The 16,902-nt window shown below is 38.0% G+C and overlaps 1 protein-coding gene across 1 annotated transcript in view; it reads left to right on the top strand.

Annotated features, from left to right (window-relative positions):
* LOC126198691 (centrosomal protein of 135 kDa) overlaps window positions 1-16,902 on the top strand; it is a 407,813-nt gene that overhangs the window by 141,233 nt on the left and 249,678 nt on the right. The window contains exons 12-13 of the mRNA XM_049935187.1: window positions 4,957-5,139; window positions 7,261-7,356. Coding sequence (XP_049791144.1) covers window positions 4,957-5,139; window positions 7,261-7,356 — 279 coding nt within the window. The remainder of the gene's footprint in view (window positions 1-4,956; window positions 5,140-7,260; window positions 7,357-16,902) is intronic.

Raw genomic sequence — 16,902 nt, 5'->3', positions numbered from 1 at the left:
TTTTTAAAGACCGTGATCATGAAATAAAATTTAGTGAGATGAGCATGCTAGCCAGGACATTGCATTATTATGCATGTATGTATAGGGAAGCTATAGAGATTCAGAAACACCACAAAAATTTTAATAGAAAACAGGAAGGCTTAAAGTTAGACAAGAAATGGCAGCTGACTTCGTACTGACGGTGTGACAATCGATTACCTTCAGTCGAGAATAATGACATTAGTCAAAGATAGACTTACAGTTGGCACCACGTGATGTATGGTGGTGCCTTGTATGTGGTCTTTATAAATGGGATCTTCACGGCCTGGCAGCCAGTCGTTGACTCACCCCGGAAGATGTTGGTCGCAGTTTGCAACGAAACGCCAGGAAGTAGTTGTTTTACAGATCGACCACAGCCTCTCAGCCCGGAAGTTTTAATCGATGGATTTTACTTATATTATTATATATTTTTGCCCTTGCTAGTTTTCATTTCTAATTATGACAGACCTTGTAGACAAATTCCCTCTCAGATTGATGTTCCAAATGACCACTTGCATTGCTTCTGCCTTAAACCAGCCCTGCATAAGCTATACGTATACTAGAGCAGGCTCACAAGTGCTCCACTCCTTAACTGTGTCTCCTTCGCAGTTGTCTACCTCCATTTCCTCTCGCCCTTCACATTCCTCTCTGACCCCACCCAATATGACCCCTCACCCTACACGGTTGCAGTGCTGAGACAATGTTGAAATGCGTGTGTGTGCTATTTTTGTCAGTCTTATTAGTTCTGATGGAAGACACTGTCTGGAAGCTTAGCAGTGATTTCAGTTTTGTTTATGGGTTTTTCGGCTGCTTAATACTTCAACTTTATTGTGGGTGGTTATTGTAACTCATTCCATTTCAAGAAGTAAGCTACAGTCATTTTTGCAAAGCATCACCCAGTTTGTCATATGTTGGGGAGCACAATTAAGTTGAAACTTATATACAGACAGACATTTTTGTTGTGTCTTTGGATAGACCGATACTCAGCACATAGAGGAGACACTGAGTGACAGGGAGACACATTTAAAAGTGGACTAAACTATCACACAAAGATCTCTATCAAATTTAGAAAAACTTGTGCACATGCATGCACAATGGCCACTACTGTCTCCTGGTGCTGTGGCCTGACTTCAGTGAGAAGTGATGTTGACTGTGGTGTGAAGTGGGGATGCAAAACAGGCATGGAGCATGGACTGGGAGGGCTGGCAGGGTAGGCGTAGCAGAAGATGCTGTAGCTCTGTCTGTGTAGGAACGTGGCAGGGGCAGGATGGTGGCTTACAGGTGCATCAATGGATACTGTGCAGCAGAGGAGGGGGAGGGGGGAGAGGAGAGAAGTAGAGAAGGGGAAAGGAATATGCAGGTATGCTGGAGCCATAGAACACACGTGGGAGACTGGAATAGTAGTAAGTAAGTGTGTAAGGCAGGTGGAGTACAGGGACTAGGTAAGGTTGATGCTAGGAGGGTTACGGGAATAAACAATATGTTGTAGGGAGAGTTCCCAGCTGTGGTATTCAGAAAGGCTGGTGTCGATGAGAAGAACCTAGAGGGCAAAGGGCTAGAAGCGCAGTCCTCAAAGTTGAACAGTCCATGTTGTGCAGCCTGCTCGACAACATGTCTTCTCTTGGCCACAGTTTGACAGAGACCGTTCATGCAGACTGACAGCTTGTTAGTGATAATGTCCACATAGAATCCATAGGATAAATCCTCCCACTACGACCTACTACAATCCTGTCATAGGCATTTCGTACCACATCAAAGGCAGTACCAACTGTGAAGAAAGCAATGCAGTCACCAAGATAGGTGCAACCACTGTGCATCTTAGCTTGCATACTTGTAAAAGTGTGTGTGTGTGTGTGTGTGTGTGTGTGTGTGTGTGTGTGTGTGTGTGTGTGACTTAAGTTTCAAAAGTTTGTAGAGAAGCATTCTGCAGCAAGACTGTGGCATTCCTTAGCAACAGTTTTCAAAAACCTATTTCTGTAGATTGGAATGTTTCATCATCAGTAAATGAGGCCTTACAAGTTTATAAACTATAATAAGTCACCAGTCGATGTCTCCTATGATCTATCCAAGGTAATTGATTTCGAATATACTCTTAGAAAAGACCTACCATTATGAAATTGTAGGACCTGCTGGTAATAGTTGAAATCGTACCCTCAAGACAGAAAGCAAATGATAGTTCTTGATGTCTCAGATAGACACTGTGGTGGTCAGTATATCATAAACTAACATTGTCTGATGTCAATGACATACTCAAAGAATTATATCCTGATTCATTATTAACTACCTCTTGATAACTCTTTGAAACTGTAGTGGTTTTAGACATGTCAAAAAAAAAAATGTAAAAGAAAATAGAAGACATAGGTGCTTCAGATAACAAGCAGTTGACAGAACAGATACTCTCTTCCAAATTCCTAGGTATTCACTGTGAACTGAGGTAACAATTTCCTCTTGCCAGTTAACAAGCTGTCAGAGGCAATATTTGCTTTAAAAACTATCTTCTGGTTTGAAGACTCGCCATTTGTCAATATACTGTACCTTTGTCTTTCATCCAGTAAAGTGTTATGGTATAATATTCTGAGGTAATACATCGGTTTGAAAGAGAGATCTAACAGTTTCTGAAAGAGCAGTTATGTGAGAAGTTCTCCTATGTGTCAGTACATTTGTTCCATGATGTCTTTGGTCATAAACAACACTGCACGTTATGAGGGAAATTATTTGCCATGATCATAGTACTAAAAAGCAGGCAACTCTCCAGTGTGACATTAATAGTTTGATTTATCAAAAGGTATGCGGTTTTAAAATCTTTGACATACTGCCTAGCAATATGAAATGCATAAGAGGCAATAATCTGTATTGATATGTAACTTAGGGAAATCCTTGACCTATTTTTATTGTACAATGTAGATGAATACTTTCATGGAAGTAAAATCTAGTAAGGAAATTTCATGTAAACACTGGATTAAGGGATAAATGTTATTACTCTGTGTTTGATGTCAAAATGGTATAAAGGAACAAAATGGTATAAAGGAAAATTCTGGTAATCACTTTCATATCTTGAATAAGTCATAATATAATACTGTATCAGTTGTTACCATAACTTTGTAATTGCTTGTATCTTCAGTGTTAAATTTTAGTGGAGAAACAGTGTAACTCAGGTTTGTATTTAAAGTTTAGTTGCGTGATTGTTATTGATATTGTGAGTTTGTGTAACAACTACCACATTTTTGTGCCATGTATTCACTTGTTCCATATCTCAGTGACTTGCTCGTATTCAAGTATTGGTGAAGTGGATATACTACAAATAAACATATTAACTATTGTCTTGTAGTTTATTAGGTATAGTATGAGGGGCATTTGAAAAGTCCATGTTTGGGGTAAACCTTTTTTATTTTTCGACATAATCTCCTTTTAGACTTATGCACTTCATCCAACGCTGTTCTGATTTGTTGATCCCTTCCAAATAATAGGAATTGTCCAAGTCTGCAAAATAGCTATTAGTTGCCACAATCACCTCCTCGTTTGAATATATTCTTTGTCCCACCAGCCATTTCTTCAAATTGGGGAACAAAACGTAGTCCAAGGGAGCCAAGTCTGGAGAATAGGGGGGATGTGAAACAAGTTGGAATCCTATTTCCATTAATTTTGTGACCACAACTCCTGAGGTGTGTGCTGGTGCATTGTCGTGATGGAAAAGGACTTCTTTGCAGTCCAATTGCCGGCAGTTTTCAAACAGTCCAATAACTGTGAATAATATGCACCTATTATAGTTTTACCCTTTTCCAGATAATCAGTGAGGGTTATCCCTTGCGAATCCCAAAAGACAAAGCCATAACCTTTCTGGCCGAAGGAATGGTCTTCACCTTCTTTGGTGCAGATTCTCCCATGGTAACCCATTGTTTAGATTGTTGTTTGGTCTCATGAGTATAGTAACGTATCCATGTTTCATCCACAGTGACAAAATGACACTTAAAGTCCTGCGGATTCTTCCTGAACAGCTGAAAACCATCCTTGCAACACTTCACACAATTCCGTTTTTGGTCAAGCGTGTGCAATCGTGGAACCCGTCTTTCGCCATCTTGCGGATGGCTTTCTCATGTCCAAATGTTTATGCAAAATATTATGTACCCATTCAGTTGAGATGTCCACAGCAATAGCAATCTCACGCACCTTAGCTCTTCTGTTATCCATCACCATATCATGGATTTTATCAATGATTTCTGGATTAGTAACCTCCACAGGGTGTACAGAACATTCAACATCACTTGTGCCCATATGCCTACTCTGAAAATTTTGAAACCACTTATAAACTGTTCTAATCGAAGGTGCAGAGTCGCCGTAATATTTATCAAGCTTCTCTTTAGTCTTCTGAGGCATTTTACCATTCATAAAGTAATGTTTAATCACCACACAAAATTCTTCTTCGTCCATTTTTTGACAATCACTCGACTTCCTTGATTCACACGAATGCCAAACACAAAGAAATAGACCAATATGGCTGAAACTTGTAGTGCGTTCTTTCCAAATATGCTACTAACTACACATGACCTTGATATGTGCCGGTGGTGCCATCTCTTGGACCTTGCACGGACTTTTCTAACGCCTCTCATTTGTGTATCTATATTAACTAATAGATGATTATAGAATATTTGTACAGTATTATTTTCAGTAATAATGGCTTGCAGATACATGACCATTGAATTTTTCTATTAAAAACAGGAAATAATGTTTCTCATCTGAAAATTAACATCAGATGTAAACTGACTTTCCTCCACTCACATCAATATGCACACTTAAATGTAAGAATATTAATATGAATACTTGTGAACGCTATTTACACCTTGCCTTTGAAGGGCACATAACTTTATCAAAGATGTGCATTCTGAAGCCGAGTGTGGTCAGTAGCACTCTTTGTACCAAAATGTTTTCTTTTCAATATAGATGCAGAGCCTGAGGCGCAGATTACAGGAACAAGATAAAGAGATAAAAATGTTAGAGATGACAAACAAGGAATTAGCATCAGAAAAAATACATCTTCAGACAAAAATAGATGCTCTTCAGACACGCAGATCGCTAACGCCAACCCAATCTCCTGGATCTCCTACAAACGGGATATCTGTTCAGGTTTTAGTTTCCATACTTCTTTTTTCTATCAAAATTCACTGAAATCTAGGTATTTGCACCACCTGAGGTAAAAACTGAGACTATACAATGGTAGTCCTTTAAGTTAAATGTTTTTATTATTCAGTACACCTTCTTGTGTCATAAGTTTTATAAGTGATGCAAGTACGTTGATTTACATAGAGTTTGTCTTGGAAATATTTTGTGGTAATGAAATTAATCTTGAATCTATTGTTTATTCATAAAATACTAGTTCTTTGTTCACTATAAGTTTGTTAATATCCCTAAAATGAAAATACATTTATTATTCTTTGACACATTTCACAGCCTTGTGGATCATTTCACATCTTATATAAACAATAAATTGTTCTAGATTTGTACTGAATATTTAATAGAGGTAGCTGAATATATTCTTAGGACAGATATTTTAATGGTGTTTGCTGTATGTGTAACATCTCCTTTGCAGAAATGTAAGATATGAAAACCTGTAGGATTCTTGCAAATATGATGCAATGATTGGCACGCAAAATTAAATGCGATATCGGCCAAGTGCACCTATCATGAAAGAGAATCTTCAGAGACCTAGAGGGTTCCAAACAAATATATTAGCTGCATGAAGCAACCCTCGAAAACACTTCAGTTTGTGTTCAGCACTGAATAACATAAACAGTAGTTCTTTCTAGCTTTTCTGCTAGTAGTATACGTCAGAGTAAATGACTGATACTCTCCAATCAGTGATGATGCTGCTGTTTTTCTAGTTGTACTAAATAGCTGCTGTTTGCTTGCTAGGACATAATGCTTAAATCATGCATGCATGTACATGTGTGCTTCATCCCTTTCCTCCACCCATATCAATATGCTCACACAAATGTAAGAATATTAATATGAACGCTATTTAGCTTTCTCTGTGTGGTGCCACATTTCATTGTGTGTATTGCAGCGTAGGGCATTAGCAAACACTTGAGTCCCTGTATTGTGGAAAGTCATATTATTTACAGATTGAGTAATAAAGTAGATTGTTAATTATTTTCAAAAATCTGTAGGTACACAATTTTGCTAACTTTTACTCACTAGTGACTTGTTAAAGATTTTTGGATCAGAGTAAAAATATTTCATTATGAAATTTCGCAAGAATGTGAATACTAATTGAAGTTATTTTTACATCTTCTTAAAAATATTTTTATTTATTGTCTGCTGCTAATTCTATTATGGAATTCACTTGCTCCTGACTTTTAATGATCAGCAAGAAATATGATTTTGAATGTTAATGTACTGGGACATGAATGTAAAAATTTAAATGGATCAGAAAGAAGAGTGTGCCAGTTAGAAACATTGAAGACACTTCTCCCACTTCCTCTTTCATTCTGAATTTGAACACACACAAGCTCGGTCTCCACAACTGGGCATTGAGGCTGTTTGAGAATTTGTGGAATGAATTTACCGCAACTTAAAATATTGAAGATACGTTATATCATATGTGAACGTGCTCCTCGACTGGAATTCCAGGTACTCGTTGTTGAGTTCCGTAGACACTAAAGGAAGAAAAGAAAGCTGCATAGATTGAAATTTCACCCACACATTACATAAAGTACATGATGGAATTAATTAAATATTTATATTAGTGGACTGAAAATGAAAGAATTTCATGGAATGTTTTGATTTTATGAATTTTTTTGTGTAAATTATAATTTTTTCGATAAAGAAATTTAAAAAGACTAACTAAATATTAGGAGAATTTTTTTAAAAAAGTGTAGCTTCTATGTATTTATTTTTGTCATATTTTGTTTATGTTAAGAATTAAGTATCAATCGTCTCTTTACGACTTTTATGATCCTATCAGTCTTGTATCTGATGTTGCTGTATTATTATTATTATTATTATTAAGAATAATATTTTTATGTTAATTCAGTGTAAATACTCTAAATTGGCTCACAAATAATGTATTTCAGTAGATGTGCTCTGTCAGAACCTTTTTAAAACATCTTCTTTCTTTTTCCATGTTTATGGTTTTATTTTTATTGTATCCTTATTTGTTTTATGGTTACTGGAAACTACCTGACTGAGACACTTTTTTCCACCTACTGCAAAAAGCTACAACCCTTCTGTTCTTTATTTCATCTGCAGACTGCTGTGAAACGTCTAGAACATGAAAGAGACTGTGCTAAAGATGATGTAAGACGGTTGCAAGAGGAGAGAGATGCTTTGAGAGAGAGATTAAAGGTATGGTAATAAGCAGTTATTAAGTAGCTCTTTTAGTAAAGAACATTTAAATTGACTTTCGAGGCTTCCCCATTGGATCTGTTGCTAATACACTTCTCAGGTTTGCCGCTTGCTGCCGGATAACAATGTACAAGCCCCCCAATATTTCATTGAAACAACTGTTCAACATCTTCAGCTAGTGATAATTGTGCACCAGCATCAAAATTTATCAGGCCAAGAGCAGAAATTATGCATGCACGAGCAGGTGCTGACAACTGACTGAATGGAAGCAGCACTTGATGCCCCTACCAGGAGCTGAAGAGAGGCACGCGCCATTTGCAGTGAGCAATGACTGTGCTGCTAAAACTCCAGTGGTTAAAAGCTGAATTAACTATGCAATGCGCTGTATAGGAACATAAATTGGGGGTTCGTGTTTACCATGTTTAAATTTAATGGCAGCCAGTGCTAGAATCCAGGCAGTGCTTAATTGAAATCCTGCATCCCTCTTGATAAGACTGTCTGCCATACAGATATATATGGTCTCCTTCAAAACACGGTCTTAGAATGACAATGCTGAGGATAAAACTCAAGTTTTCTTGTTAAATATGGGATGCTCCATGTTCAGCCAATGCTCTGCTCCCACTGATTAGTCATGTAGATACAGACATGTATGAGATTCTGTACAATACAGCGTTCTTGCTCTGTGTGACTTGTCTGCCCAGTATAATATTCTCCACACTGGCATGGGATTTTATACATGCCGTGTTCTGTAAGGCCAAGATAGTCCTTGACTGAATGTAACAAATTCCTCAATTTTGCTGCTGATTGAAAAATCCACTTACTATTGTGTCCATCAAGAATTCTTTCCATTATTGAACATATGCCACAAAAACAAGGCCATTGCAATCAAGTCCCATTGGCTCAGTCAGTAAAAGACCAATGAAGAATTTCACTGAAATTGTTGAGGAAGCATTTTGAAGTGTAACTCTTACAATTTTCCACAAGATGTCAAGGACAACATGGAGAAACATAGATTTCTAGGTAAGACACAGTGATGCATATACAGATACATTGTATAGATAGTTCTTAAATGTAAATACTCTAGTGTACAGTAAGCTGTTTTGAGCTAGGGGAACAGTACTTCTCACACTGTAAAAGTGGATGTAATTCAATGAACATTTTTTTTTTTTTTTTTTTTTTTTTTTTTAGAAAGGCTGAATTATTCCTTATATGGGATTTTAAAAAAGTTTTTCATTCAGTTTCAGTGAATTCTGTACTAAAAGTCTCTTAAAAACAGGGCATTGTTAATTTTACTCGTTTACCTAGGTTTCGATTCCAGTAATGGAATCTTCTTCAGAACCTATAAATTAAACCACATACGGACATATATTACTCACTAAAATGCATTATCTGTCTAATGATTGAATATTAAAGAAATTGTGATACTTACAAAAAATTAAATTATTTTGTGAGCCAAACACTGGCCATGTCACAGATTAAAAATTGAAACAATAAAGACGCATAATCATAAGATTATGTCAGTCACAATTAAAACCATTAAGGCGAACGTAGACGGAGCTATGCCGGCCAGAAATCAGGACCACACGAAAGCGGCTCGAAAACTAGGCGTTGTGAGCAGTTACGCGGCGAGGCTCGGCCGTGGCCTAGCGCATGCGCAAGCGCCTGCGCAAGCGCCTGCGCAAGCGCAAGCGCAGGGGCGAGAGACAAACTGTCTCAAAATTACTTAGAGCAAATATACATATAAACAAAATGTGACAAAGCCGTCCTACAATTGGACAAACCTATCTATTGGTATAGCAACATTAAACAATTTACCTGAGAACAAACTACAAAGCCAAGGTATAATTTTTTTTTTTTTTTTTTGTAAATATTATAGTAAGAGGGCGTAGCCCCGCGACAGTAACTAAAAATTAGTGTCAAAACCATGCGTGCTAAGCATAAAATGTCTAACATAAAAACGCCTTAGCAACTATGTGTCATTACCAAGCATATAACGAAAAACACACATGTACATTCGCATTATAATAAAGGGACAAAGCAGATAGGGAAACAGCATCGGCCATTCGAGGCGGACTGTTGGTCAACTCCACTGGAGTAAAGGTTGAAATCCTTCGAAATAACTTCTATTTTTTAATTGCAGCTGATCATTAAGTAAGTTGTCTCTATCAATACTAAGATGTTTAAAAATTTGCAATTCTTCGAGGGTATCTAGCCTACATCCCTTTACTTCATTATGCAACAGCTCTGCGTCTTTTAGAGGCTTGGGAGCATGCGCCTTTTGGACCAGATGTTGAGCAAATGTAGATCCTCGAGTTCCATCACCGCTTTTTGTCGGCAGATGCTCTTTAAACCTAACAGACAGGGCCCTTCCTGTCTGGCCAATGTAATAAGAAGGACATTCAGCACACGTGATTTTATACACACCTGACAGCGATGATTTATCATTACCTTTATCCAGGGAATGAACTAAGTTCTTTTTGAGGTTGTTGGTGGTAGAGTATGAAACTTTACCCCCTAGGTTTTTTAATAAACGACCTACCTCAAAAAGAACTTAGTTCATTCCCTGATGGAACTCGAGGATCTACATTTGCTGAACATCTGGTCCAAAAGGCGCATGCTCCCAAGCCTCTAAAAGACGCAGAGCTGTTGCATAATGAAGTAAAGGGATGTAGGCTAGACACCCTCGAAGAATTGCAAATTTTTAAACATCTTAGTATTGATAGAGACAACTTACTTAATGATCAGCTGCAATTAAAAAATAGAAGTTATTTCGAAGGATTTCAACCTTTACTCCAGTGGAGTTGACCAACAGTCCGCCTCGAATGGCCGATGCTGTTTCCCTATCTGCTTTGTCCCTTTATTATAATGCGAATGTACATGTGTGTTTTTCGTTATATGCTTGGTAATGACACATAGTTGCTAAGGCGTTTTTATGTTAGACATTTTATGCTTAGCACGCATGGTTTTGACACTAAGTTTTAGATACTGTCGCGGGGCTATGCCCTCTTACTATAATATTTACAAAAAAAAAAAAAAAAAGAAAAAAAATTATACTTTGGCTTTGTAGTTTGTTCTCAGGTAAATTGTTTAATGTTGCTATACCAATAGATAGGTTTGTCCAATTGTAGGACGGCTTTGTCACATTTTGTTTATATGTATATTTGCTGTAAGTAATTTTGAGACAGTTTGTCTCTCGCCCCTGCGCTTGCGCTTGCGCTTGCGCTTGCGCTTGGCCGCGGCCGAGCCTCGCCGCGTAGCTGCTCACAACGCCTAGTTTTCGAGCCGCTTTCGTGTGGTCCTGATTTCTGGCCGGCGTAGCTCCGTCTACGTTCGCCTTAATGGTTTTAATTGTGACTGACATAATCTTATGATTATGCGTCTTTATTGTTTCAATTTTTAATCTGTGACATGGCCAGTGTTTGGCTCACAAAATAATTTAATTTTTTGTAAGTATCACAATTTCTTTAATATTCAATCATTAGACAGATAATGCATTTTAGTGAGTAATATATGTCCGTATGTGGTTTAATTTATAGGTTCTGAAGAAGATTCCATTACTGGAATCGAAACCTAGGTAAACGAGTAAAATTACCTTGCAACTGAAGGCTGAAAAAATTGTTTATTTGCTGTACATTTCACAGTTGCTGACACGCTGCAATATGTTAAAGATATATAAATTTGTACCTGCCGAGGCAAGTAAAGCAGCTAACAGATATATGGGCATAGTGTATAAAATACTGAAAACAGGTATGGCAATATCTTTCATTAAGCAATGCAAGCTGTCAAATGTAGTACCTGATTTTGTAAAAGGCTATATTAATAACAAAGTTTGTAATAAGTCCCCTGGTCTTAAAAGGAAACTCGTACACCAGATTTTAAATGAAAGAAGTCCTGAGTTATACTCCAAGAAAGACAGCCTGAATGAAGAAGCTTATGAACTGTATCTTGAACTTTCAAAAATTTTTAAGACTACCTATAATTTTCAAATTGATTCTTTTTGGATGCATATTAGTTTATGGTTAGCAAACCGTAAAACCGAAATTAGTGTTAGACATGAAAGAAAGCTAGCCAAATTATTAAAATGTGTTGAGGTTTCTGGCGTTCATAACACATGTAAAGGGGCGGCCGCCCCAACCCAATTTTACGAACGCGTAGTGAATAAGACTAATATTTCTTTCTCCAAAGCTGAGAACGAGCTTTTATGTAAAGGTTTCAAGTTTAATGTACAACCTAAATGTACTTCTCAAAGTGTAGAAAATTTAATTGTCGACCTCAAAGTTGGGCTTGATTGTTCTAAAATAGCAAAAAATGCGCAAACAAGAATAGCTTATGACGCCTGTAAAATCGTCCAAAAAGATTACTCTGTTCAAAATCCTGTTTCTACTGTACATCAAACATTGAAGAGCATTAATCATAAGCTTAAAAATAATGAAGCACTAATAACTAAGGCCGACAAAGGCAATTCTCTAATTATCGCCCACAAAAGCGAATACATCCGTAAAACGGAAATGTTTTTTGAGGAAAATGGCATCGTGCCAATCGAGGTGGACCCCACACCCGTGATCTAAAAAGAGATAAGGTCGGCTCTTAGCAGTACAAAAAAGTTAATCGGCGAGTTTTATAAAAAATGCCTTATAAACATGAATCCGAAACCACCTATTTTGAGAAGCCAGTTTAAGGTTCATAAAATTTCCCATCCTATCCGTCCGATCGTTGACAGTACCAAAAGTGCATACCACAAACTAGCTAGGTTCCTACATCGTAAATTGAAAGAGAATTTTGTGTTTGAAAAAAATTTCTCCGTCAAAAAATTCGGTAGACTTGGCCAACAAACTTAAAACTTTAGCCTGTTCTGGCATGACAAAACTCGTATCATTTGATATTAAAAATTTATACACTAATGTACCCGTTGAACAGACGATGGACATTATAGAAACCAATTTGTGATACCATAAAAAATTATCGGCCCCTGAGATCGATGAACTAATGGTTCTGTTACGCACCACCCTCAAGTACAATTATTTCTCTTTCAATAATAAAATATATTCGCAACCCTGTGGTCTAGCTATGGGCAGCCCGTTAGCTGGTATCATGTCAGATATTTTTATAAACTCAATGGAGCAGATGTTTTTTCGGAATTATCCAGATTTGGCAAATAATATAATATTCTATGCGAGATATGTAGATGACTTGCTGTTTGTGTTTGAAGGTTCCCATGAAGAGCTAGAACTGTTATTTACCACTTTCAATAACCTACATGAAAAAATCAGTTTCACGCAAGAAAATCAGACAGCTGATAGGACCTTAGACTATCTCGATCTGACTCTATCCATTATTGGCAACAAAATAGATTTCAAAATTTTTCGGAAAGCAACCTATTCCGACATCATCATCCCAGCTGATTCCACCCATCCTCAGGCCCAAAAAATGGCCTTTTTTCACTCGAGTATCCATCGAGCTCTTTCCATTCCACTTGCGCCAGTCAACTTACAGAACGAATTAAAAGTCCTCGAAAACATCGCTCAGAATAATGGATATAATCCCAGTATAGTGAGACAGTTGTTCAATAAAAAAACACGAAAGAAGACTACCACCCTTTCCAGTTCAGATACTCACAATCAACACCAGGCAACGAAATACATATCAGTTCCCTTTATAGGTAACATATCCTATAAGGTAGGTCGTTTATTAAAAAACCTAGGGGGTAAAGTTTCATACTCTACCACCAACAACCTCAAAAAGAACTTAGTTCATTCCCTGGATAAAGGTAATGATAAATCATCGCTGTCAGGTGTGTATAAAATCAGGTGTGCTGAATGTCCTTATTACATTGGCCAGATAGGAAGGGCCCTGTCTGTTAGGTTTAAAGAGCATCTGCCGACAAAAAGCGGTGATGGAACTCGAGGATCTACATTTGCTGAACATCTGGTCCAAAAGGCGCATGCTCCCAAGCCTCTAAAAGACGCAGAGCTGTTGCATAATGAAGTAAAGGGATGTAGGCTAGATACCCTCGAAGAATTGCAAATTTTTAAACATCTTAGTATTGATAGAGACAACTTACTTAATGATCAGCTGCAATTAAAAAATAGAAGTTATTTCGAAGGATTTCAACCTTTACTCCAGTGGAGTTGACCAACAGTCCGCCTCGAATGGCCGATGCTGTTTCCCTATCTGCTTTGTCCCTTTATTATAATGCGAATGTACATGTGTGTTTTTCGTTATATGCTTGGTAATGACACATAGTTGCTAAGGCGTTTTTATGTTAGACATTTTATGCTTAGCACGCATGGTTTTGACACTAATTTTTAGTTACTGTCGCGGGGCTACGCCCTCTTACTATAATATTTACAAAAAAAAAAAAAAAAAAAAAAAAAAAAAAAAAAAAAAAAAAAAAAATTATACCTTGGCTTTGTAGTTTGTTCTCAGGTAAATTGTTTAATGTTGCTATACCAATAGATAGGTTTGTCCAATTATAGGACGGCTTTGTCACATTTTGTTTATATGTATATTTGCTCTAAGTAATTTTGAGACAGTTTGTCTCTCGCCCCTGCGCTTGCGCTTGCGCTTGCGCTTGCGCTTGCGCTTGCGCATGCGCTTGGCCGCGGCCGAGATCGCCGCGTAACTGCTCACAATGCCTAGTTTTCGAGCCGCTTTCGTGTGGTCCTGATTTCTGGCCGGCATAGCTCCGTCTACGTTCGCCTTAATGGTTTTAATTGTGACTGACATAATCTTATGATTATGCGTCTTTATTGTTTCAATTTTTAATCTGTGACATGGCCAGTTTGGCTCACAAAATAATTTAATTTTTTGTAAGTATCACAATTTCTTTAATATTCAATCATTAGACAGATAATGCATTTTAGTGAGTAATATATGTCCGTATGTGGTTTAATTTATAGGTTCTGAAGAAGATTCCATTACTGGAATCGAAACCTAGGTAAACGAGTAAAATTACCTTGCAACTGAAGGCTGAAAAAATTGTTTATTTGCTGTACATTTCACAGTTGCTGACACGCTGCAATATGTTAAAGATATATACATATATTAATAATGTAAGGAAAATATAGACTGCTGCTTATTGTAATAATGACACAGTAAGTTGCAGACAGGCACAATTAAGACACCTACACAGCAGCTTTTGGCCACAGCCTTCATTGGAAAGAGGAACACACACCATTAATTTCACACAAGCAAGCACATCTCGTGCCCACATGACCGCCAATTCCGGCGGCTTGGACCTGAATGCCAACATATACTAATGGTACATATCTGAACCTCTTTAGTGTTGTTTACAACAGTGCAATGTTTGGTTCTAGTGCAGGTAAACTTGGACATTTTGCGAAAACAATAATAGAGCAAATTATGAAGTAAGTGTGAAAATGAATCGTAATAAGACTTGCTTAATGCAAAATAAAGATAAGAGAACAAATTAATAATTAAGTCATAGAACCAGCTGACAAGTATTCTTATCTAGTGCAGATGTGAACACAGGCGTGATGGGCACAAAATAAATAGACAAGTAAAAAAGGCCTGGCATGATTTTGCTCAGCTAGTAAAAAAGACATGGCATGCTGTTGCTCAACTAAATAGGGTTTTCAGAACTAAACTTACTATGTGTGTGAAGATGTCTTGTGAAAGGGATACTTTTATCCATGTGAGGTGTATCTCCCCGACTGGTTATTAACACAAAGCAAAATAAGTAATCGGACCATGAGGGACGCAGCGCGATGCGTATTGTAATGTACGTTTTTCAAGAGACTTATTATACAGGGTGCGGCAAATAAATGGCCCAGAGAACATAGTTCCTAGGTACAAAGAGGCACGGCAGAAGAAAGGAAATACAGTACTTACCTGACTAATATGTTGAAAGTCACCACCATTCATCTCTTGGTACTTACAGGCTCTGGTCAGCAAGCTGCTGAAGGCAGATCGAAGCTGGACTGCTGGATTGCTGCAGTCTCATCTGAAATATTCTGCTGCAGTTCCTGAAGGGTATGAGGGTTGTTGTGATACACCTTAGACTCTGGGGCTTGCTCATGAAGTACTCACACACTGACAAATCAGGTGGCCTTGGTGATCAACAAGGGCCGCAACCAGAGTAACCTCTTCTGACAACTCTGTTAGGCATGAAGAGGGTGTAAATGTGTTCGAAGGTTCGGCCAGCTGTATTGGCAGTTGCTCCGTCCTGTTGGAAGTAACTGCAGATCTTTTCCTCCTCCATTAATGCAACCATTAATCCAAGGATTTTCACTCGTCCAGGCCACTTTTATGTGCCCTACCCTGTAGAATCAGTATTTTCATGGGATATGTTGCAGAAGATCCCAACTTCCCAACTGATGATGGTTCAACATTGTGAAACATGATTACATACTCAGAGAAGGTATGCAATTTGTCCAAAAGTTAATTGAAATGCAAAATGTGAACTAGTGTTCTCTGGAAAAAATAATAACTGGTGAAGGGACTTGGGTTGTGCATACAAACCTACCACAAAATGGCAAAGTGCCGAAATAAACATGACTGGTCAATGTCAATGTGATGCACGAGGTGAACAGCATCCCAAAAAGAGACTTTTAGAACAGTTCACATGGTTGCAGGAACATTCTGTGTGTTATACTCAAGTGGAGGGAGGCTATGTAGAACACTGAAGCATTAAGCCACTATCTTAACTTTTCCTCTGTGTATTTTTTATTACTCAAGTATCAAAACTTTTTGTACTGATGGGATATAAATGTCTCTTGACTAAATACTCCATTAGTGCATCTGTGGATGTTGTAAACTGCCTTACAGCAAAAGTGAATCATTCTGAAGGGGAGCAGGAAACAAAATGACCCTTCATTGGTTTAGAGGGTATGGATATTATTTCAGTGAATACAAAATTGAGTAAAATTTACAAAGAACTAGGCAGTGTGAGATCACTTTTTACTGTGATGTTACACAATATTTTTCTTGGGTGTATGCACTGACTTGGTTGCCTCTCCTGAGGAAAGCTGGCCCACAACAGTTGTAACTGGTCCTTCATATCTTGGATACTGGCACTGGGACGGGTTTGACAACCTATCCAGTCCTACACATGTTTTTGATCTTGTGGATCTTGCTGGCTGCAGGAGTACCTCTACACCATGCAGACAGTTCATACAGACATTTGCCATGTGTGTACAGGCATCGTCCTGTTGAAAAATGGCACCACAATACTATGCAGGGGATGGTAATTCCCTAGTCTGGCTGCAGCTAGTCCCTGATCAATGTTGCAGGGTGACACAGAATGGTGCAGGAGTACATTACTTGTTCTTGGTGGTTGTCAGACAGGGCAAATCAAACCTTGTTGATGAGTATTCCCATGCAGCCCATCATTTGGGCATTGCACGATTTGACCAGGCAGCCAGAGGGAGACATGCAGTGAGGCCCCTTTCAGTAACTTTGTCTCACATGAGTATGTGGCATCTCCATGTCCTTCACAGTGATTATATGATATTTTATGCTGCTCACACCTGTCACGTAGTGTACCAAGCCTGGTAACAAAACAAACATGAACAACACTAATATTCT

Source organism: Schistocerca nitens, chromosome 8 (genome assembly GCF_023898315.1).
Source record: "Schistocerca nitens isolate TAMUIC-IGC-003100 chromosome 8, iqSchNite1.1, whole genome shotgun sequence".
Lineage (NCBI taxonomy): Eukaryota > Metazoa > Arthropoda > Insecta > Orthoptera > Acrididae > Schistocerca > Schistocerca nitens.
The sequence above is the reverse complement of the archived record's forward strand: the minus strand, read 5'-3'. Positions and strand labels throughout refer to the sequence as shown.